Source organism: Psittacula echo, assembly GCF_963264785.1.
Source record: "Psittacula echo genome assembly, chromosome: 2".
Taxonomy (NCBI): Eukaryota; Metazoa; Chordata; class Aves; order Psittaciformes; family Psittacidae; genus Psittacula; species Psittacula echo.
Genome location: NC_137737.1, coordinates 124,805,957 through 124,829,021, shown reverse-complemented (window position 1 = coordinate 124,829,021; position 23,065 = coordinate 124,805,957). Strand labels below are relative to the sequence as shown.

Genomic DNA, 23,065 nt, shown 5'->3' with positions numbered 1-23,065 from the left:
GCTCGTGACATAGAGACATTTCAGCTGAGATCTGTAGATCTGACTGTGGCTTCATCTCCTGGCATCACCCTTCCTAGCTTAGTCAGTCTGTTTTTTCTGTTCTTCAGCACACTCTGCACCTTTCTGCTTCCTGAGTTTTCCTATCCTTTCCTCTGTCTCCAGTCCAGGGGCAATCCCATCCTCAGCTGCACTTCTTGCTCCTTCCCTGCATCCGCAGAACCATGTGCTACCCTTTTCAACATCCTCCTCCTCCTAGAATGTCAGTGTCACTCATGACCTGGGAAATATTGAAAACCAGCACCCCAAAACTCACATGCCAATGGGAACTGACATCTTTTTTCCCTGTTTTTTTTCCTCATACCCGACAATGAAGGAGCTGGGTACCAGACTGTCACTTTTTTTCAGACAATTATCGACATCAAACATCAGGTTTGCTCCTTTACTTGCTGTTGGTAAATTAGGATCCAGGGAAGCAGACCACAGGTAGGCAAGCTCCCAGGAAACTAACCCCATACAGATTTTACCTGCCTAATGTGAGGCTTGACTGCCTGTAGAACAGATAGGAAGGAACAGCAGCAATAAATTCCACTGTGAATTTACCTGCTTTTGCCAGCTCACTTGGAATACTTAAGGCAAGGTCCTAGCAGGCTTGATAATTTAATTTTACTTTTTTTATTCCACTCAAATATTCTCAAATCAAAGCATGACTTGAAAAATAATTACTGAAATTTGGGGTCAAATGTTGCTTTTGTTAAGTTTGGAGCTGGTGAGAATCATTCCATCAGCAAATCCAAGTGTCACTGCTAAAAGATAAGTGCTCTTTTATCATATCTGTAGGAAATCCTGCTAACTTTTTGCTCACCATGTGATGGTTTATCATCAAATCAAAAATCAAAAAGATCTTTTATGTATGCTAAATGGTCAACTCCAACTTTAAAGGAAACAGCATTAAATACCTACTACCCACTTGCGCTTTTTCACACACACACGCATAATCTCATCACACACATACAGGTAATTGCTTTGTTACAACATACAGCTTAAGCCTGTAAATCAGGATGGTTTGACTTAGAGAGTGCTGCGCATGGGCTGGTAACCAGTCACTAGAGCTGGAGCTGGTGTTTTGTGCAAATCCTTCACACACAGCTCCCTCAGTTCTGTTCTTTGAATCTTTGACCCATGCGGCGTTCGTACACATATACAAAAGAAGGAATATTCAAATTCAAGTTATACCAACTCTAACATCGTACTTTTAAGGAAAACACCCTCCTGTACTTAATACATTGGTATCTGTTATCCCATCATGCTGCTGGAAGTCTAACACAGAACTGGAATATATTATCTTCCTGCTCTTCTTTAATCAAGTCCCAAGAATCCTTGGATGAAACCCTCTGCAACAGATCTGAACCTAGGAAATCACACTGCTTACCGAGAGGCAATCAAGTACACAAGAAGGCTCTGGGTATTTGCATAGCTTCGTGTTCACGTGCGAAAGCCATACACTCCAGGTGCACCCACAGAGCTGCACAAGGCAAAGCCAAGCCATAGATGCTCAACCAGCAGTAGTAGGATGGCATGTGGTATACACAGGCTTACACAGGTGAAGGGAGTAATCTTGCACAAGATTTGTCTGCTGCTAATGCATGCATCTGATGCACAGAGACATTGCCCAGCCTCTCCAACAGCTTCTGAGCATGCGCATGAGCAACTCGGGTAACAGCTCACACAAGTGAGATGCACTGGCAGTTAAGCACAAGCAGCCATTGGCATGCTCTAATGCTGAAAAGTCAGCATGCCACATATTGAAACCGTCTGTAAATCCAGGGGATTTGCTGAAATGACAATTTGTGCTGTTTTTGTATTTCTGAAATTATAATTCTTTAGCATGCAGAGGAAAGTTAAGTCACATTTTCCTTAGCAGATGCCGTTCCCGCCTTGCTGCGCATCACAGCCCTCTGGGGTGACTTCAGTAGCACTGACCTTGGAAGTCGCTGCAGTGGAATTACTTTCCTTACCACTCCCCGGTGCACTCTCCTCGACCGCTGCTGTTGCTGAGGCTTCTGCCTTCTTTGCACTTGTTTCCAGAGAAACAGGAGGCCCTACTGTCCCCAGCCCACTCACTGGGGTTGAGCTCGGACTGCTTGGTTGCCGTGACTGAGCTTTATACCAGCTAGGGTAAAACAAAGGATCTGTGGCTTCTGCTGTGGCCGGCACTTGAGTGTCAGACTCTGCAGTCTGTTGAGAACCACCTGGTGTCACAACCTCATCCTTAATCAGGACAGATAAAGAGAAGAACAAGCATAGTGCACCATGTTACCTTCCTGCCATTGCCACATTGCTCTGCATGCCATGTTTTTATATATGGTCTGAAAGAATTATAATCAAAATGCAAAGCAAAAGCAACTATCATATCAGTAACACAGATAAGGGAAAGAAAATAAGTTATCCAAACAATAGAATTGGAGGGTAGAATTAGCTGGGGAGGGGATGCTGCCTGAGAAAGGAAGGAGCAAGTGGTTCCTTGATAATTCAGATAAACACCCAATTCAATCTTAAAAATAAAAGAAATTCTGCATAAAAGCCTCATGAACCAGTACCAGCTGTGGACAAGTGTAGGTACCTACAAATGGTTTGTCAGGTTTTGGGTTAAAAACAACACATTTCCCAACAAGCCTGTTGATATGAGCAGTCGGAATAAGGGTAATGCAAAGACACTGGAGAGAAATATTTGCCCACCAACCTTGTTATCAGTGCTGTAAGCCAAGCACAGTTTTTCTGCCAGGTAGAGGAGCAGCCAGATAAACTGCACCTCTCTACCTGCACCAAGCTCTCAGGGCTCGCCCACACCGTTCGTGCTATCACCACAGCATTTTCGCTTTGCCCTTCTTGCATCAGAAGGCAAAAGCTGAAATACAGGTATCCTGCACACCGCAACACTCACATGCCATTTCTGACTCCACATCTGACCATTTCCTAATGATATTTTACAGTTGCTACAGAAGCATGCTGTACCTTTCCCATTTTAGCCTTAGAATTGAGGGACTTCATGTTAGTGGGCAGAATTGTTCATGTCTAGTTCTTCTTTGCATAAAGCCCTACATCAGTTAGGCTACATAAGCTTAGTTAAGTCAGCGCAAATCCTCAAAGGACAAACTAGCTAAATCAATAAAGCCTGATTTAAGAGCATTTTCACACAATGGGTGTTAACTCAGGTATGTTTTTAAATCACAGCAAGAATGAATCTATAGTATTTATTTTCCCTTATTTTATGTGGGGAGCTTGCTACAAAGATCCTTTACATGCTCTATTGTTTTCACACTGGGCTACTCAAATATCTTCACAGCAGACTTTACCTGCTCAGCAGCTTCACTGGGTAAATTGCATAAGAGGAGAATTTGCTAAGTTAATTGTATGTAAGGCCAGCTAAAGTAGCACATGAAATAATATTTTTTTATGTAGGTCTTTTAGAATATGTGGCAATTATGGTCTCATTCTAATTGCATTCCTTAAGAATAAGTGCTGGCCTAAATTATTCACACCCTGAATCTGTTTGCTGCTAGGTTGTAAGAGGCCATTTCCTCTCCTGTTTGGTCTATGAAGTTCCTATATCCTCCTAGATGAAATCCCTAGCATGACAAAAGCAGAAGGTGGCAAACGCCATTCACAGAAAACAGATAGGAAGTATTATGTAAAAATTGGTGGAGAAAAACTCACTAAATCCAGAGAGAATACCATATTCTCTTAGTAAAACTATTTTAACAACCATTTCATTTATTATAGTTAGTCTGAGTTAAACCACCGCAAGCAGAACACTCATTGGTAATGTGCCTGACTCCCAAACTGAATCTCTTCTATCTTATGTATCCCATATACATCTCACTTATTTAGCAGTGTAATCTTTTGCCTATCAAGCGATATGTACACAGGTTGAGAAGACAGGGTACAGTTGTTCATATGTGTGCAAGGGCAATAAACAATTCTGCTCTCCAGCGCATTAACTCCCTTAGCCGTGCTCCTGACGAATGGTGCCCACAAGGCACAGGGAAGTGTTTTTTTGCTCTGTCAGGGCACACTCAGCATAGCTGGTGGAGCAGCGGGGCACCAGAGCACTTACCTGACCAGCTGGGGTGGCAGGCAGTGGCACTGCAGCGGGTTCGGCTGGGGGTTCTCCTGCTGTGCTCTGTGGTTCTGGGTCCTGCTGAGGTGGCTGTGGTGCTGTCTCAACCCCTTCCTCCTCCACCTCTTCCTCCACCTCCTCCCCTCCTGATGACTCTGTGTGTACTTCATCCAACTCTTCACCATCCACCGTCTCCTCCTCTTCCTCTTCTTCCTCCTCCTCTGATAGGACACATGTAAAAGGACAGGGATGAGCAACACATGAAGATAGCTACAATCTTTATGCAATTAAAATGCCATTTACAATTGCATGGCAGATGTACTGATAACCTTCTGCCTGGCAGGGGATGCAGGCTGGGGAGAGAACATTGGTGAGAAGCCTAGTCCCGCCAGCCTGGACTGGGCACTGCCATACATCTGCCATCAGGCACTTCACAACAGGGAGGTCACTGAACACACACGCTTGTTAAAATCTAGAGCTGATCCTTTCCATGGGAAGGAGGACAAAATGTCCAGTCAATGCAGTTATCCTCACGAGGGATGTGCAGCAGAGCCCTGCACCTTTTGGGGAGAGGATACCTAGTCTGGCACAACCTGCCAGGAAAAAAAATCCCTCTTGAAATTGTAGATGCCTGTTTGTTTTAAACACCATTGAAGCCATCAAAATAAATCTTTACCACATCAGTGCTCTGCAATACCTGACTGGAAGTTTGGGATACCAACCTTCCTAAAATCAGACTGTAAAACTTGGTCAAACCATCATTTCTGCATCATCTGACACATCCTGTTGTCAGCATTCATGCCTTGGCTAGTTTCCAGAGGAAGCCCTCTAACAATGCACTTTCTTTTGCATAATCACATGACTCATTCCTATAAACACTTGATGTTGTTCAGAGCCATCCTAGCACTTCAGAGAATGCACTAATGCAAGCTCCAAATTAATTGCACATTTTGCACAGGTTATAGTTCTGCCTGAATATTTAGAAAGAATTTGTGAATTGAGTAACACGCTCATAATGAAGAAATGTTTCTGCAGGCAAATACACTTCTGTGAGCAGAGTGCTGAATCTCAGTTTACACATCCCCTGGCTGCAGTAGGAGCCCAAAATACAGGACCGAACTTCTGATTGCCAAAGCCTTTGCTAATGGCTTGTCTCCAGGAGGTGGGTGTCACATTCCTTATCACATGGTGGGGGTGTGTGTCTGTCCAGAGCATAAGGTCACGATCTTGGCAGATGCTCATGCATGGCAGGGAAGTGGCAGCTGTGGCTGATCACAGGGATGAACTGGGCATGAGGCTGTGACTAGGAATTGTCCCTCTCAGGACAAATCCCTTGAGGTTCATGGCCCTGTGAAATGACACCTGCTTCTCTGCTGCTGACTGGTGCACAGCTGCTGTCCCGCTACATGGATCCCAGTGCCAAGTATAGCTAGTCAACAGATTCCAACCCACATACAAAGATCTGCACAGCAGGCATGCAGGGTCCCTTTCAGGGAGCAGCCGTGCACTCTGAAGTTAGTATAAGACTTGGCAGAGGAGTAAGCAACGGGTGGCATCTGCATGAGGCTTAATTGGCTGGTAAAGGTAAATGTAAATGTACCAGCAGAATCCAGTGCTAGCAAGAAAATTAGAGATATCAAGAGAACTGTTACAGCTGCCTTTTAATATGAGAGATCTGCTTATTTGAAACATTTGTCTCCATTAACTTCTTCTGGTTACTCTGTAAGGTAAAGCACAGGTGAGCCTAGATTTCAGGCTACTTTGGTAAACATAAAATTACAACTTTGTGCTCATCATATAGATATATTAAGCATGCTTAGTCATGATATGACAAATGACATGACACAAGACATTAAATGCATGAAAGATTATGACATTTTTTGCTTCCCTCTGTAACACTTCTGATCTTGAATTTTGTTTCTGTTATATTTCTCAATTATTACCAAAAAAGAGTAAAACAAAGTATCTTTCATAAGTACTTCCTTTAGTAATAAACATTCTACTTCTTTAATGCCTTTCTAGAGCAGATAGGCCATACAATAATGGCATCTTTTAGGGGAATAGAAAGGACTTTAGAGAATGAGATAAAACCTTAATTTTGTGGTCTCTTCACATGAGGGATCAGTAAAGATCTCAGGCTTAGGAAAGCACTGAGGATACGTAAAAGGTAAGATTCATGGTTTCAACATCTTATGTGATTTTTTTACCTGTGATGGATTTTTGTTATTGATTATAATTGATACAAAATGGTTTAGTTATACTTCAGGATGGATAGAAATACCTGATTCAAGTTTTGCTACTCAGTATCATAATGTAAATCACACAAAGCTGCAATTTAAGAAAGCAATTTAGGTGAAATAAATTACATACCTCTGTCAAAATCAATTTCTCGTATTATCTTTTCTTCTCTACTGAGGTTCACTGTGAATTGGTTCATATTTTCATATCCATCCTCTATTTTTTCCATTTGAAATCCTTTAGATGCTTCAGTAATTCTAAACCACAGAAATTAGTTATTGGCATTTAGATTTGCAGATAAATTTGCAATTTGTTATTCATTATAATGATCAAGAGCCTCAAGTTTAGGTACTTACTTTTGTAGCAATGTTTTGGCATTCTGTGAAAACAAAAAGGAAATAACTGACTTTTTAAATTGTTCATTTTTTTTCAGAGATTTTATGCATTGAGATACTATTCTTACAGTGGCTGCTTCTAAACATGCTAATATGGATCTCATAAATGACAACCATGACAGACCTATGAATGAGATCAGATTTACATGGTAATTAGTATACAGCTGAGTAAACCTTTTAGTCCATTGAAGACTTTTAAAGTAAAATCCAAATATGATTGGAAGTATGTACAATTTCTACAGAAATTAATTGGAAATATTTTTGCTCTTCTTTTTTGTGTGTTTGTGGTGAAAAGCAATTGCTGTGTTACATCTTCAGTCACAGTAACTGTCTTTGGCCATTCATAAGGGCATACTTCTGGAGCCTCTTTGGAAAGAATATTGCCTTTAATGTAGAGACATCGTAGGAAAAAAATAAGTAAAATCATAAAAATGTGACTTAAAACATAAATATTTAATTCTTGGAAAGTTAATCACCCTGTCAATACACAAACAAAACCTATAACTCACAGAAGTTCAACTACACGCATATTATAACAGTGGGACAATACAGATATGTTGGAAAATGTTAAAATTCCTGTTTCCTCTTTGAGGATAAGAAATTCATACCCAGAATAGTATATTTTGGTGCACATATCAAATACACATGTTCTTGGTTTGGACACCATTCACAAGAAGACTAGTCATTTGCCTGTGCTGATGCAAGTGTTTAAAAAATGAGTTTGAGTAAAAGTTTACTCGAATTCTGAATGTGCCTAAAATCGAGAAATGCTTAAATAGTATTTCAATAAACCCATCATTCTTCTTCTATCTGCATTTATTGACTTTATACCTGTAAAAACACAGCCATTTCTGGTTCTTCCATGAACTGGATTCCTGATTCAACCAGCTTTGACACAGCTTCCAAATGATCTGCATACTTCTTCATCAGGGAGCGGACATGTTCCAGTTTCTCCTCTTGGGTTCTAGTGATTATTTGTGTCATCTCATTTTTTCTTTCCTCCAGTACAGAATATAGATAATCAAATTTTTCACACAGCTGCTCTTTCTGTCGTCTGCAGCATTCCTGCAAATCATTTGGTTTATGTTAAACATGTTATGTTCTTAAAAGAGTTTCTATTTTTACAGTTACTTGGAAGCATTTTCATCAAAGAGATTCCTCTTTCTGAGTAGTGCAAAGGATTCTGAATGACCCCAGAGGCTTTCATAATTTTCAAAGCCCAAGCTATTGGAACAAAAGTTTTAAAACCATTCTCAAACTCTGAGTTTCGAGACAATGAAAGCCCCCAAACAGGTTATTGTATAACTTGTCAGTCTGCTAAAAAATCTGTAAAAGGTTTTTATGATATCTGCAGTGACACATCAAAGTCTGCAGAAAAAGTAAAAACCTCCATTTTATTAGCAGCTGGATTCATTTGCATGGACAGAATGTTTTTAGAGGGGCGATTGTCTCATAGCAGCTCTGGAAAATTTTATTTTTCTACCAGAGAACCTAGAACTATCCTGGCTGGCCTTGATTTTCACATACACCCACTCAGACTCTATTTTGACAATAGGTGTCCATTATATTCCATTTACTGTGCACTGAATGAGGTAGCGGTACCACAAAGGAAACAGCGTGTGACAGAAGCACAAAGACAAGAAGGAGGTTTCAGGTTCCAATCCTGCCTTCAGGCACTGGTTTTCACATCATTTTTTGAGACACTTTTATTGTCCTTCCAATCAGACAACATAGTATATTTCACTGAGTAAGGAGGATGGGTTTGATGACTGCTTCATTGAGTGCTCTCTAAGAAGAACACACTGCATTTGCAAGGGAGGATTTATGGGGAGGAAATAGGAGACAGGTTATCTATAATGTCTGAGGTCTACCAAACAGAAGTACTTGAGTCATCTGTGTGCCCTGGGGCATAACCTTATTGTGGTTATATCTGGTTCTGGTTGGTGGTGATTATTTAAAAATCCTTCCTAGGAACTGAGGTTGAATCAATTCCTCATCTTCTTCCCTTGAGGCATAATGCTGAGATCCTGGCAGCACAGAATTATTAACAGTCCAACAGTACTTTTGGAAGTGGTAAGACTGATTATTCATAGCACTTGGCCAGAGAGAATCCCACTTTTTCTCTTGACTTTCAGCCAGAGCTCTTTCCTACAAGTGGTGACAGTCTGCTCTGTATCATTCAGAGGAGAAAGCCTTTTGAAGCTGGACGTGTGGCCAAAAATCATAGTCTGCACTGAGGGGTGGGAATTGAATACAGATCTTGTTGCATTGACCAAAGTATCCACCTCTGCTTTCTAACGAGGAAGACTAGGCTAAACAGGCACTTGTAATTTAAAACTCCCTGCAGGGGGGCAGGCTTGCCCTGACCTTCTGGAGGTCCTTGCCACTTCCCAGAGATTCCTGATTAGTGAATTAAGGGGTGGGGATGAGGAAGTTTTCAAACCAAGTGAGTCACAGTTCCTGGGTGTCATTCTGTTCTTCAGACCTCAAATAATCTTCTTCTCTTCTTTCATGCCTCTCCTAGCTTTCTCCAGATTCCTCTTCGGTTTAGTCTACAATGACCTCCTTTGAAATGTCATTCAGATCCCTTGTAAAATAACCTTAATTTCAAGACATGTATGTGCTATCTTTGCCATCTGACACAGGACAAAGGGTAGGAGGAGAACAAGAGAGTGATAGCAGGGTGTCCCGAGAGATCCTTCCTTAACTCTAGTATATATTATTTCCTGCCAGTAGATATTACAGAGCTGTGAACCTCAAGAGTAAGAGTGTAAAACAGGTTCCTAACTGCAAATGCTGAAATATTTCTGAAATATTCTCTTTCTGCACAAAATGTTCCCATATGAAGTCTCTGCCTCATGGAAGTATCCTAATCAGATTCTGTGTAATGAAAAAGGTTAACAAATACATGACTTTCCATTCTGAAATGTTCTCAGCCTTTTTGTTTCTTAAAGCACGGCTACAGCAAAAATAAAAGAGTCCTTGCCACTGAGCATGAGTTGCACTGCTTATTCTGAAGTTATCTGTATTGACTGGCCTATGTTATTAGCATTTGACTGAAACACAGTAATTTTTCATTATTTGACTCATATTGTTTACAGGGCTAAACAGTACTTAATTATTTAGAATTGTTTTCCACTACCTAGCATTTTATATTCCTTTTTTATTTTCAGTGTAATATGTGGTTTTTAGGATTGGATAGAAGCAATAACTAAATATGGAACTGTAGACTACTGCTACTGAACCTACTCCAGCTAAAAGGAAAGTGATCATGAATTTTATGCTAAAGCAGATATTTACTGTTCTCTGCAAAGTGTTAAGCAGAGAGAAGAGACAGTCGTGGATTATAACCATTATTTCCATGTGTGCACATTTCTTAGCTCCAGCTGTAGCTTTTCATCTTCAAGGGCAAACTGATGTCAATTTAGATAAAGCTTTTGTGTGGTAGGAAATGTGATTTGCTTAAAATGTAACAAGGAAGGTCCAAGGTAAGCTCTAAGATCTATTTTCTGCAATCTTTGACTTTAAAGGTGAAGAGCCTGTTAAAACATCTGAAGGCAAAATGGCTGTACTTTCTTTAGGTTTTGAGTTTAAAGGTTAGACTTTAAATTGAGTGGATGACTCTGAGGAAGCTAGTTTCAGAAACTCATGTATTTGTTAAGGTATCTTTAGCATAGAGTTTTCTCCATACTTCAGACTAGATATTTGAAGTTTTGTTTCTGGTTCAGCTAGTTCAACTTAAATGAATATAAGGTTTTGCTTTTATATCACTCCAATTTCTGCAGCTAACCTACTTGAAAAGCTTGTTTCTGTCTGCAAAGTCCTGATAGCAGCCATTTCCATCCTTGTCATTTCATCCTTCCTGACTACAAAGCTGTGGCTGCTGCTAACATCCACTTTCATTTACTTGGGCTAATGATTTTATGTTCCTTGAACCAAACTTGAACATCTTCTGTTCTTCGTTGCTCTAAGGAAATAGGAGCCTTGGCCAATTGTGTACATAGACTGTGGAATAATTCTTCTTACCAATTAGAGTCTATACATCTTGGATTAACTTATTTTTCTCTGCCATTTCTCTTTTCTGCTCCAGCTCTAAAGGGTCAATATAATTCTAATTGGGCTGAGGGGGATGGAACTCCTTCACTAGATGCTTCATCAAACTCTTATCACAAAATCAATCCATATGAGCTCCTTTCAGCATGTTGCTCTGTGATGCTCAAATTGGTCAGAGCTGATATTCATATTTGCTTTGCTGGTACAAACCTCTTGGAGAAAATGAAAGCCACTTCTGCTACTGAATGACACAAAACTAATTCCAGCTCTGTCAGAGTAAGACCTTTACCAGAAAATCCAGTAAGAAACCAAAGTCTTCACTCCCACAAGCAACAAAACAAGACTTCTTAAATGCCAACCTAAGTGTATTTAGAAGTACTTCTGTGCAGAAGGCACATCAACCAAATACAGAGCTCACTGACATTCCTTGGGTGCCATGCTACACAGGTTATTCTGTGGCTTAGACTAAGGCTCTGTTCACAGGACCAGTCAGGATTTAGACTTCTACAGCTCTAGAACCTGATCTTAGATGTTAAATGAGCTGGGAGTTGATGGAATTCTGTTGGATCTGCTTTTAACTTCAGTGATATCTTATGCCACTAAGAATGCTGAGCAAGATGTGCTGATATGGATTATTCTTATTCTTTGTCCTTCATCACATGGCCAATGTCAGAGGCAGGGTGCCCAGCAGGATGCATCCTTTGGTTGAGGCAGTACAGCTGATAATGTACAAAGTCTTAGGTAATGGTTTAGTAAAAGGCTGTGGGAGTGCACTTACGTAAAGTGAGGTCTGTTAAAGAATAATTGTTACCAGCAGTTTAAAAGATGTGACTTATTGAAATAACTGCATTTAAAGAGGTGGTACCTACCTCAACTGTCTTGCAGGTCTCCTCCAGCTGCGAGACTATCCCTTGCATTCTGTCATTGCTCCCCACAAGGACTGCAATGCCATCACTCAGCTCAGACTAGGAAGTAAGGGGAGAGCAAGCAAGAGGTGTTATATACTGTCCCATTTCAAGGTGGCACATCTAATTGTGAGGAGCAAGAGATGAACAGACCATACCAGGATATTAGCTTTACCTAGTTTCCTCTCCCAAAAAACTATGAAAACATTGACATTTTGAAACTTTTCATGGAGAAAAAAACATGGTTTTGAAAGGAGGAAGCACTTTGTTCTAGGAAGCTCTTCTAGATGTTTTTGTCTGAAACACTTTTTCAACAGCCCCAAAATATTCCATTTGGATTAGTTGAGAGAAAAGACTTTGTCTCTTGATGGGTTGGCTCTTTTTAGTGTTTGTGTCTAGCCATGCTACTGTGCTATTCCCTGAGGCCTGCAGCTCTTGGCACTGGAGAGTAGAAGAGGTAGCCCAATGACCTGGAAGGATCAGGGCGCTACAGAGCCCCTGGCACAAAGGCAGCAGGGCTGGTGCTGTTGTGAGAGGGGAAGAGAGGAAAGGAGGAGGTGAAAGTGGAGGCTGCTGATCCACTGGCATGAGGGAAACCAGTGGAAGAGAGAAATGGCCGGAATGTGTGGATGGGGATGACTATGAGGTATGCTTAGAAGAGGAGAAGCAGAAAAGCTGGTCTTTAGGGAACTTGTTCAGGGTGCTGGGGAGCGTAAGGGACTCTTGGCAGTCTGCTGTGACAGAAGCAACCATGTCCATGGTCTCCACGGATTTGTAAATGATCCTTTGAAGCACGCATTCTGCAGCCTCCAGGTTATACCTCCAGTCTTGGGCATGACAGCCCCTTTCCACAGGCACTCTGGGAAGGAAACCACACCTTGCAAATCTCCATGCAAAGGGAGTGACTGGATGCATGGATTCAGTCCAAGAAACTTCTCCCCCTTCTCCCTCTTTTTTTTGATTGAAAAGGATGTTTGTAGCTACTTTCCTAAAGCAACTTCTCATTTATAGTTTCCACACACAAGCATCTGTGTGACAAAGTTGGAGGCTGGGATTGCAAACTTGGCCTGTCTGATTGCTTGCCCCACTGGGACCCTCCAGAAAAATGAGCTGTTTATCTCAGAAGGATAACCCAGTGAGTCAGGTTTTAAATTAATACTGTATTAAAAATAAACAAGTCTTCTACTGGTGACAGCAAGGGCAGAGGATGTTAGGTACATCCTGTGCTGCCAACTATTGAATATTCCTGCATTCACTTGCAGAAGGAGGTTTTTCACTTAACTTTTCTTAAAAATTGGATGCTTAAAGGCAAAAGTGCCTGAGAGATAACTATTTGGCTTGTAACGGTCTGTTCTCTTTCCAGTTCATATGTTGTAAATCCCACTTGTTTTTCTGATCTAAAAGCACTGAAAAAAGACAATAGGAACCTTGTGAGAGATCCTCAGCTTCACATCAAATTGCTGTCTAAAATGTTTACTCACTATACTAATAAAAATTGGGACACTCTAATATATTTCTGTGTGATCTCTCATAGATTTATTTTCCTGTGTTTCTAAACAGTTCTAACAGATTTGTGTGAGCCTTTCACTCACACACAGGAATGGCAAAAGCCCCTTTGGAAATTCACAGGAATCCCTATTGATGTTCCTGTCTGTTGACTATGACATACAAAAAGATATTTACCTTCTGTTGCTGGTAAACATTTGTGAGAGGAGCAACTTGACAGTCTTTGTGGACACCAAAGACTTTGCACAAGGAGCAGGTGGGTATTTCACAGTTCAAACAATAGATATTAATTCTCTCATCTTCATGTTCTTCGCACATTGGCTGGTCACACTTCCTTTCAGGTCTGCAAAAGAATACAAAATTAAAACAAACTTGGTGCTCATGAGTTTCTGATGACAACACTTATGGTATCAGCATGAAATATGATATATAGCAGTATCTAAGGCTGACCTGAATATGCAGTGTAGACTTAAACCTGCCACATGGGATGACTAAATAGACAGTGGGACAGATTAACGTCCTGACACAAGAGGATGTGATGACAATATAGCAACATGAGTTCATATGGGAATGCCAGCTGGGAGTGTGACTGAACCCTCACTCATATTTTAAAATGTAAACAACCTCACTAAGAGTGATCTCAGACTACTCATATACTTTAATTAGCATGTTATCTAACATCTATCTGAAATATGAAACATATGTAATTTCTCTCAGGTTCATCATACAAAATGTTGGGCACTTAGCTTTAAAATAGAAGAGCTCTTCTGCAAGGGAATAATTGAATCAAATTAGGTATTGATGGACCTTTATGCCTTTAACTCTACGTCTCTGCTGATGAGCATTGCAAGGCTCAGGCCAGGACTCTATCAAACAGGACTGTGTCCTTATGGCCTTTACACTAGGCCAGCAACCAAATAAGGTCTGACACAAATTAATTTTTTCTGTGTGGCATGTGTCTGGCTTGTACGATGTTGACCGTTTTAACAGTAGGTAACTCGATTGTACTCATCTCAAAATACATGGGTTACACAAGGAGCATTCCTCTCCTGTGTTAAGCCAGGAACTGTCACCAGACTAGGGTTCAGTCCTGATCTTCTCTTCAGCAAAATGATTTCTCCATATACACACAAGTCAATTCCTGCTATTTTAGGAACTAATTTAGTTGTAGCTTCCTTTAAATGAGCCACTTAACTGATGTTCCCAGTGTAAGTGAAAGCTCTGGTCTAGTCTGCATGGGCAGGCAGATGGTTTTCTGAGCCCGTGCTTTGAGCTTAACACCCTGAACACATCTGCAGCAACACATGAGTGTGTGAAGATGTGGTACCAGAGGACAGGGTCAGTAGCTTGATGGAGTGTGTCTGGGGGTTTGAGCCCCCAAAGATTGCCACTCCTATGGCAGCAATGTTAAATATTTCCAACATAAGCCATTATTCCCTTCTGCTGCCATTTGGAAGGAGAACTATGATTTACCTGTAGCAAGTGGAGCAATGGCATCACACAAATACATCTTTTCATCTTCAGATACAAAATATTTTCCAAAACTATAGAATTTAATGGAATTCCATGTGAAAAAAAAAAAAATTAAGCCATTTTACAGAGCTCTGTAGCAACGAGGCAATCAGTCATTCTGTTCAACTGAAAAAAACCACGTATGGGAAAATCACTATTTTAGATTAAATTACAGTGGAGTTTTTCCATACAGTTTGGTAGAATGGACATGGCATTTATTTTTAAATGACAAAGTACAGGTTTTCTCTTCTTAAGGGAATGGAATGAATATGATCAACTAGATGCCTTTAAAAAACCATCAAGCAACAAAGACAATGTCTCATGCATTCATATTATTTAATTTAAAGAAGGCACTGGAATTTAAAGGATTTATATGGAAAGTTTGTAATCTGCAGTAATAACATGATATACCATAATAAAACAAAACAGAAACTTCTGAAGGAAGCCTGTATTATTTGGGTCAGATTTCTAGCATATATTTACATAAGGCACTCAGTGTGTCAAATCCTGCATCATTTTAATGCTATTCAAAAGGCGTGTGTTTCCACTGTAAAAACACTTTACACTGTTTGCAGGTGACTGCAAACAGCCCTTAATATATTCATGCTATAGCACACCAGTAGCAGGGCCTGCATGTGACGGCACTAACAGACAATGAATTTCAAAGTGATTAATTAAGCCTGAAATAGCTGCTCTTCCTGCAAATATTTAAAAGACCAGAAACAGAAACTACTAGAAGGTTACTTGACACTGGAATGATGCCACTAACATGAAAGACAAATCGCACATGGCAAAAAGGAGATGTCAAGCGAGTTCAGCCAGAAGTAATGAACCTTCAAAGGTGCAGCAAAGAGCTGGAAGAAACCTGGCAGAACTCCCTGAACTAGTGGGGCCCTAAAGACACTGACAGAAGAGTAGAAGTAAACAGAACTACAGTCTCCTTCCCAGGCTGCACAAAAGGAATGATTTTTAGCACAGCATTCCCTAACTTCAGAGGGAATCCTCTAGGTCTATATTGGTGTAGCAAAAGCCAAAACACAACCTCGACGTTTAAAATGGTGGCTGCTCCTGAAACAGGAGATTAAAGAGTAGCTGATTAAAGAAACAGCATGGCTGTAGTAAAAGAAAAGATTCATCACAGATGTGCTTGTGACCAAAGAAGTGGTAGGTTGCTGAAATAGCCTAATAACTTTGTGCTCTCCTCTGACTCTGCTCTTTGAATTGCTTAGCCTGTGTTTGACTGTTAAGAGGTTTATTCTTTTCCATTAACATTGGGTTTGGATCCTAACATGTGGAGTGTTGTGTGTGCTTTATGGAGAGAAGGATTCTCAGCACTGGTAAGGCCACACCTAGAACACTGAGTCCAGTTCTGGGTTTCTCAGTGCATGGAGACATGGACATACTGGAGAGAGCTCAGCAAGGGACCATGAAGATGATCAAAGGTTTAGAGCATCTATCCTGTGAGTAAAGGTTGCAGCTTGGGACTTGCAATCTGGATAAGGGAATGTTCGGGGGGATCTTAACAATGACCTTGATCTTACCAATATCTTCAGGTATCCAAATACCTGAACAGAGGGTGTAATGAGGATTGAGCCAGAGTCTTCTCAGTGGTGCCCAATGCTAGGACCAGAGGCAATGGGCATAAACTGAAGAACTGGAGGTTCTCCCTGAACTTCAGGAAACACTTTCTCACTGTGAGGGTGACCAAGCACTGGCACAGGTTGCCCACAGAGGTGGTGGACTCTCCATCCACGGAAGTCTTTAAAAGCCACCTGGACATGGTCCTGGGCAACTGGGTCTGGGTGGCCCTACTTTGAGTAGGGTGGGCGGACCACATAATGTCCAGAGGTCCTGTCCAGTCTCAGATATTCTGTGATTCTGTGATTTGGTGAGGAAATACAAAGTCGCTGTGCAAGTTAAAAGAGCACACCTTAATTAAAGACATAGTAAGACCTTAGGAAAACTGCTGTTTTGTTAGAAAGCATGTTTTCCTTAGGATTTTTACATATCCAAGAAGGTGTCTACTGAAATCTTGAATGCAACTTTGATAGTGTTTTTGCTGAGGACCTAAGATAGCTGTAGCCCTTCCTGTATCATTGCATCACCTAGTGCCTGCACCTGGTCAGGGAATGGAGAAAAAATCTGCATGGCTGTATGAGGCACAGTGAGGTCATTAGTGAAGGTATTACACTGTATTAGCCTCAGTATCAATCTCAGGCATACACCACTAATGACTGACTTCCACCTGACTTCATGTTGCTCACCATGACCCTTTGAGTCTGGCAGTTCAGCCAGTTTTCAATCCACTTCACTGTCCACTATAGACCTTTTTTCAGCAGTTTGTCAAAAAAGATGTTACAGGAGATATTATTGAAAGTTTAGATAAACAACTTCTACTGCTCTCCTCTCATTCACTGGGTTAGTTGTTTCACTATAAAAGGCCATCAGATTAGTCAGGCTGATTTTCGCTTCATAAATCCATGCTCGCTATTTCTAATCACCTTTTTGTCTTTTATATGTTTGAAAATAGTTTCCAGGAGGGTTTGCTTCAACAGCTTTCAAGGAACCAATGTGAGGATGACCAGTCTGTGGTTCCCTGGATTCTCTTCCTTGAAGATTCGAGTAACATTTGCCTTCTTCCAATCCAGTCCTCAGGAACCTCTCCCGATTACCATGATCCTTCAAAGATTATTGAGAATGGTCTTGCAATGACATCAGCCAGTTCCTTCACCACTCATGGGTGCGTCCCACCAGGATGTCCATTTTTTTTAATATTCCCTCACCTGACCCCACTCCTCCGAGGGTAAGTCTTCCTTACTCTGGTCTTTCCCACTGGTCTCAGGAGCCTGGGATTACTGAAGACTGATTTTACCAGTAAAGACAGAGATGAAGGAGGCATTGAGTACCTCAGCCTTTTCTATGTCCTTTACCACAGAAGACCCTGCTCCATTCTAGCAGTGGGCCCACACTTTCTCTAATCTTCCTTTTGCTGCTGATGCACCTGTAGAAGCTCTTGTTAGCTTCCACGTCCCTCCTGAGTCCATCTGTACATGCTTGGACAGTGTCTCCCCTGAGTCATCTGTCCACCTTATTTTTGCTTCTTCTCTAGTGTTTTATCAGGAGCTCCCTGTTAATCAATGCAGATATCCTGCCACTGTTACTTGAGTATATGGGGATAGACCATTCTTGGTCACATGATGATGTGATTTTCAGTAATAGGAGAAGCTGCCTGTGAGGGCTTGGGCAGACCCTTCCAACTTGTAGCCCAGCTGTTGCCCCAGCTTCTATCTAAAAGCCCTAATTCCGAAATTCAAATAGAAGCTCAAATTTCAAAAAGTATTTTTAAAATAAATCGGTTTTGCCTAAGCAGGAGATAAAGCTTGCTCCCTAGATGAATTATTCCTCACTCTCCTAAGTCCATGTGAAATGCAGCTGGGAGCTGGCATCATTCTGGCAGACACAGTTATGGTGAATTATACCCAGAGGAGGACTGAAGGGAAAGAGGCTCCTGTGCAAATCACAGCTGCTGCCAGTTTGAAGGGCTGTCTTGGGAAGAAACAAGGAGGCAAAGGTCACATCTCACTCTTCCTCTTACTTACCTCTGCCAGGCCTCAGCCATTCAGTTAGGAAGAGGAAGGAAGAAGTGGAGAAGACTTGATTTCACTTGCTTTTTGGTTTCAGTGGAACAGCATGGCAGATCTTGCTCACATTCTCATAGAAGCTTGAGAAATATTAGGCAGAGGGAGATAAGTAGCTGACGCCTACAAAGTGCCAAATAGTTTAGATAATGCTGCTATGCATTGCCGCTCCTACGTAACCCTGATGCTAACTCTCATTCTAAGGACATATATGAAGGTTAAATAAGCACCTTAACAGACTGAATAAATTAGCCTTTTGGACAAATATCTCAGCAAATATATGTTCATGCTTCATTTTTTTCCCTATTCTCCTCTTCTATTGATCATGTGGTTTACTTCTGTGGAATTTTTAAAAAAATTCTACCAAATCTCTTCAGTATTTAACTGAATTTTGTTCCAATTCCCACGAACTACATGGGAAAAGCAGCAGCATTTATATTTTAAGCTAAATACAACTGTGAGCTGAAAAAATAAAACCCAAAAAACCAAGAAAGACGTGAAGCCACACAGGTCCAGCTGGTCAGGTCAAAAGCAAAGTCCACCACCATAGCTTTGCTGATTCATTTCCTCCGAGATTTTCCTGACTAGAATAATATTTGGGTTATCAATGACACACACAAGGGTAGCTGACCTTCCCTTGGCACTGAGAGTGAAGAGCAGCAAAAAGGACAATTTTAAGCCAATTTCATGCTCTCTGACACTTTGGAGCTCCAACCTATGCCTAGCTACAACAGTCCCCAAAGGCATTTGAACAGCCAAGAAAAGCCAAAGCCACCTTTGGAAATGTTCTCTGCTGACTGTCCTCCTCTGCCAGAGAAGGCGAGAAGTGCCGTAAGCCACCTCAGGCTCTGGGCTCCAATGGCTGTGTCCACCTGCTGCAGTGATACCACCTTGTTCCTGCAAAACCCAGCTCCTTGTTGGGGTGGGATGGGAAGACTGTCAGGGAGCACAGCCAGGATTACACCCTCTTTCAGGTGTACAAAACACCTTGCCATATAAAACTGGCCCTGTGGATCCATGCTGGTGACAAAAGGCAGCTTCCCTGGGTGAGATCTGCTTGCTTAGAGGCCTGGGGCCAGGCTTAGCATTCCCCCTACTAAGTTTCCCATGTCAGTACCATGAGTCTGACCCATCCCAGGGAAATAAAGATGAGAAAGCAACATTTTTCTACTGCTGGATCCATTACACATCCAATGCAGGAAATTAACATTCAGGAGTAATCTTACTTTTTAGGACTAACCCATTCGTCTACCCTGAGGTCTTGACTCTCGTGCACAGCCACACAGCACTGATACATATTATTTCTGGGTATTCTTCCTCTTTTATGGAGTCTTAAATAAGACTTGATTTCATGAGTTCACATCGCAAGCTGATAAGAATGAAGATTTTTTTTTATTGAGTTTTGATTCAACATTGTGATGCAGGGTATCTTCTGTGTGAAATTCAGTTTTCTTCTTGTTTGCAGTCTGTCCCTCACGATTTTCTAACAAGACTTGAAATTTCTTTCCCTTCTCTAGCATGAGAACACCCAGGTTAAAGACAAATGAAAGTAATCTGAACTGTTTTTAAAATAAATGATGTGAACCTAGCTGCTTTTCCCTTATTCATGGAGCCATGCTGACCTCAAGGGCTTTGCTTGCATGAGTTAAGTGTTCATGTGAATAAGCATGGCACAGTCCTCTGATGTAAGTGGAAGCAGGGAAAATCAGCATCTATTTGGATAAGGTTTTCTGTGCTCAGTCAGAGCTGACTTCATTGCACAGCAAACAGACAGGCATGCATGGCAGCACAATCCTTTTCTGTATTTCCAAGACACAAAACATCTCAATCAGCCTCATGTGCACCAAACGAAGACACCAAAGGCCACCAGCCTCCTGAGCCCTGTCTGATTTTGTAGCAAACCTCCTCCAAAGGGCACACATTCACTTGTTACCTTGTGGACTCCTGCTTGTAGATGTCGATGATGTTCTCCACCAGCAGGTTCCTCTGCAGCCCGTAGACGCCATGCCGGTCAAGGACCACCTCGTGCCTGCACGAGGGACAGCGGAAGCGGCCTCCCGATGCCACAGTTGTGCCTCCTCTGGTCGGCAGGTAGGGGTTGGAGGCCTGCTCTTGCCAAGAAGCACAAGGAGAGGTAAGGCCATGCAAAGCCATAAAAACCCCTTTCAAAAGCACTGGGGCAAAAACACACTTGTAGGAAACCATTTGTCAATAAGCCCAAGGGGAGGGTAGCTCCAACAACCCACCCTCAGCAAAACACCCAGTGGCTGTGGGGGGCCAGTTCCTCAGCTCACACACGTGGCCATGTCCCTTCAGCTAACAGGTGTCACTTCAGTCTGCTGTGAGCTCAGCCCTGGCCTCCGTGGACACACAGTTTGTGTTTTAAATCACCACCCTTCCCGCCTTGCTGACCATTGAAAGCAATCAGCCACACCATGTAAAAACCCTGCTTTTCCATGTATTTCAGCCAGTGCTGCCTGGAAAGTAGAGCTCTCCGCGGGAAGAAACCTACCTGGAAGATGTCGCTGGCGCATTTCCGACAGAGGTTGTGCTGGCAGGGCAGGATGACCACAGGCTTGGTGAACATCTCCAAGCAGATGGGGCAAATCAGCTGTTTCTCCAGGTTATCCATGGTTTCCTGCTCTTTGGAGAAGGACTTGTAGTTCAGGGCGGTGCTCATCCCTAGCTTTTCCAGAGGCATACGCTTAGGATTACAGCCTCGCGGAGGGGTTTCCAGGTTAATTTCCCTTGAAATAAGTCCAAGGCTGTGCTGCGATCAGAGGCTCTCTGGGCTGCTGTGGCTGGAGGATATTGTTCAGACGCGGGGCCGAAGGGAGCAGGGGCTGTTTTTAGCAGCGCAGCGTCACGAGATGCCATCCTGCCGTGCCCATATAAGCGCGTGAGAGGAAGACAGGCTGGGACAGGTGACAGCTGGCGGGGGATGGGGGGTGGCCCCCAGGGCCCTGGCTCTCCTCACTCACACATGGCGGCCTTCACCCCTTGAGGAAGACATCAAGTGATAAGCAAACTAAGTCCGCTCCCCTCTTATCTCTGCACGGCAGCAGAGAGCGTAGGGCTGCCCCAGTCTAACAAATGCTCTGTTTCAAGCAAGCAGCCGTGGCTGTGAGATGCAGGATATTATTTTCCCCATATGTTTTGGCAGGGTCCGGGATCTCACCTTCCCAAGGTGTGAAGCACGTGTGGTTGCTGGAGAAGACAACAGGAGCGATGGCTGCGCTGGAGCTCAGACACATCATGGTGTAAACATGTCACCACCCTGAAGAACAGTTAAAAAGAAATTGCCTGCCTATAAATGTGCTTAAGGTTCTCCTGGTCTGATATTTTTCTAGGAGCTGTAACACAAGAATCTAACACAACTATTCAAGCTGTGAACTCCACAGTGATTTAAATATGCACAAAAAAAACCCCATTATTTGAATTTTCTGATGAGAAAGAGGCAGAAGAAATACAGTCTGAAAAGCTTTCATTTGTGGTGCTAGAGAATAGGTGCTAATTGTATATGCTCTCTCTCCACACAGTTTAATTCAAATATATTTTAGTTTTGGGCACTGCTGTGTTTATATCTGTTTATTAGACACTGATATCCCTCTCAGCTTGGCACTTGTTCCAGAGTTATTTTTAAAATGACAATTTCCCAGATAATTTGTGGCATGTGATGCCTGATCTTAAGGGAAAGCCATCTGTGCTTCTACTTGTCAATTTATCACACAACTGTACAAGCAATAAATACCCTCAAATTTAAGCTGAAGTCCTTGCATGTACTGTACAAAATCACTCTGCCATTGTACTGTACATGAAATCAGAATGTTGTCTTCTCTTTTAATCAAAACCTACAATTGATTTCTCTGTTAAGTGTCTTGTAGAAAGTTCTCATTTATAATCCTTCATGAATGCATAGGGCTTGCATCTGAAAAATGCTGTAGAGCGGATGGGCAAGTCCCCTACAAGTCCAGGGACAGGCCCCAACTCCAAAGCCCTTCTATGGAATGACCCCGACTCCAGGGTCCTTCATCTGCATGCAACACCAGTCTGGAAACTGTGCACTTTGGAGGAATATAAAAGTAAAGGTTTTTATTGCTTTCTGCATGAAAATGAATACTATTCTCTGCATGCAACAGCAATGAATCACATTAAGTTAAATGTATTATTGACTATTTTATTTTCAAAGCCTTGCATACTTTTTAAGTGTTTGGGTGAACTCCTGTACCCATTTTCAGCCCACCGAGCTGGCACTTCCCCTACCTAAACATACACATTTGTCAGCAGTCACATGAAAACAAACAGATTTTTCTGAAGTCTTGCGTTCATGGGACATTCATGATATCTCAGCTAAACCCATTTGAAATCACACCTTTGCTTCGACTGCCTGATGCAGAAGAGAGCCCGGAGCTGAGCAGGAGAAGCTGGTCCGGCAGCTGAGCCATGGACAGCTGGGGCTTTGCAGGGCTGGCAGGGAGCCGTTCCTGGCAGCATTCAGAAGATATTCCTCTTCTTCCCTCCCCTCTTTGGCTGGGTCAGAGGTGACTTTCACGTCTGCAGGAATTTGAATGCCTCATTCCTACCCTCCTAACTCTGAGTCAGCTGCCTCTCATGCATCAAAACCTGCTTTAATGAAGGACTTTGAGTTAGATGAGGAAAGCTGTGCTTGCCTGGTGAGGCAGGCACTTCCACCTCACTACA

The 23,065-nt window shown here is 42.1% G+C and overlaps 1 protein-coding gene across 2 annotated transcripts in view; it reads right to left on the bottom strand.

Annotated features, from left to right (window-relative positions):
* The window catches only part of TRIM55 (tripartite motif containing 55), a gene marked incomplete at both ends in the record, with an annotated part of 35,894 nt that extends 14,829 nt beyond the window's left edge, over positions 1–21,065 (bottom strand). Inside the window, 9 exons of one of the 2 annotated variants that reach the window (XM_080610760.1) lie at positions 1,981–2,268; positions 4,115–4,338; positions 6,488–6,612; positions 6,712–6,734; positions 7,582–7,815; positions 11,673–11,768; positions 13,392–13,557; positions 20,298–20,470; positions 20,877–21,065. In XM_080610760.1, the coding sequence (XP_080466886.1) occupies positions 1,981–2,268; positions 4,115–4,338; positions 6,488–6,612; positions 6,712–6,734; positions 7,582–7,815; positions 11,673–11,768; positions 13,392–13,557; positions 20,298–20,470; positions 20,877–21,065 (1,518 nt within the window). The remainder of the gene's footprint in view (positions 1–1,980; positions 2,269–4,114; positions 4,339–6,487; positions 6,613–6,711; positions 6,735–7,581; positions 7,816–11,672; positions 11,769–13,391; positions 13,558–20,297; positions 20,471–20,876) is intronic. The other variant, XM_080610761.1, reaches the window with a different exon arrangement.
* Positions 21,066–23,065: the final 2,000 nt, after the last annotated feature.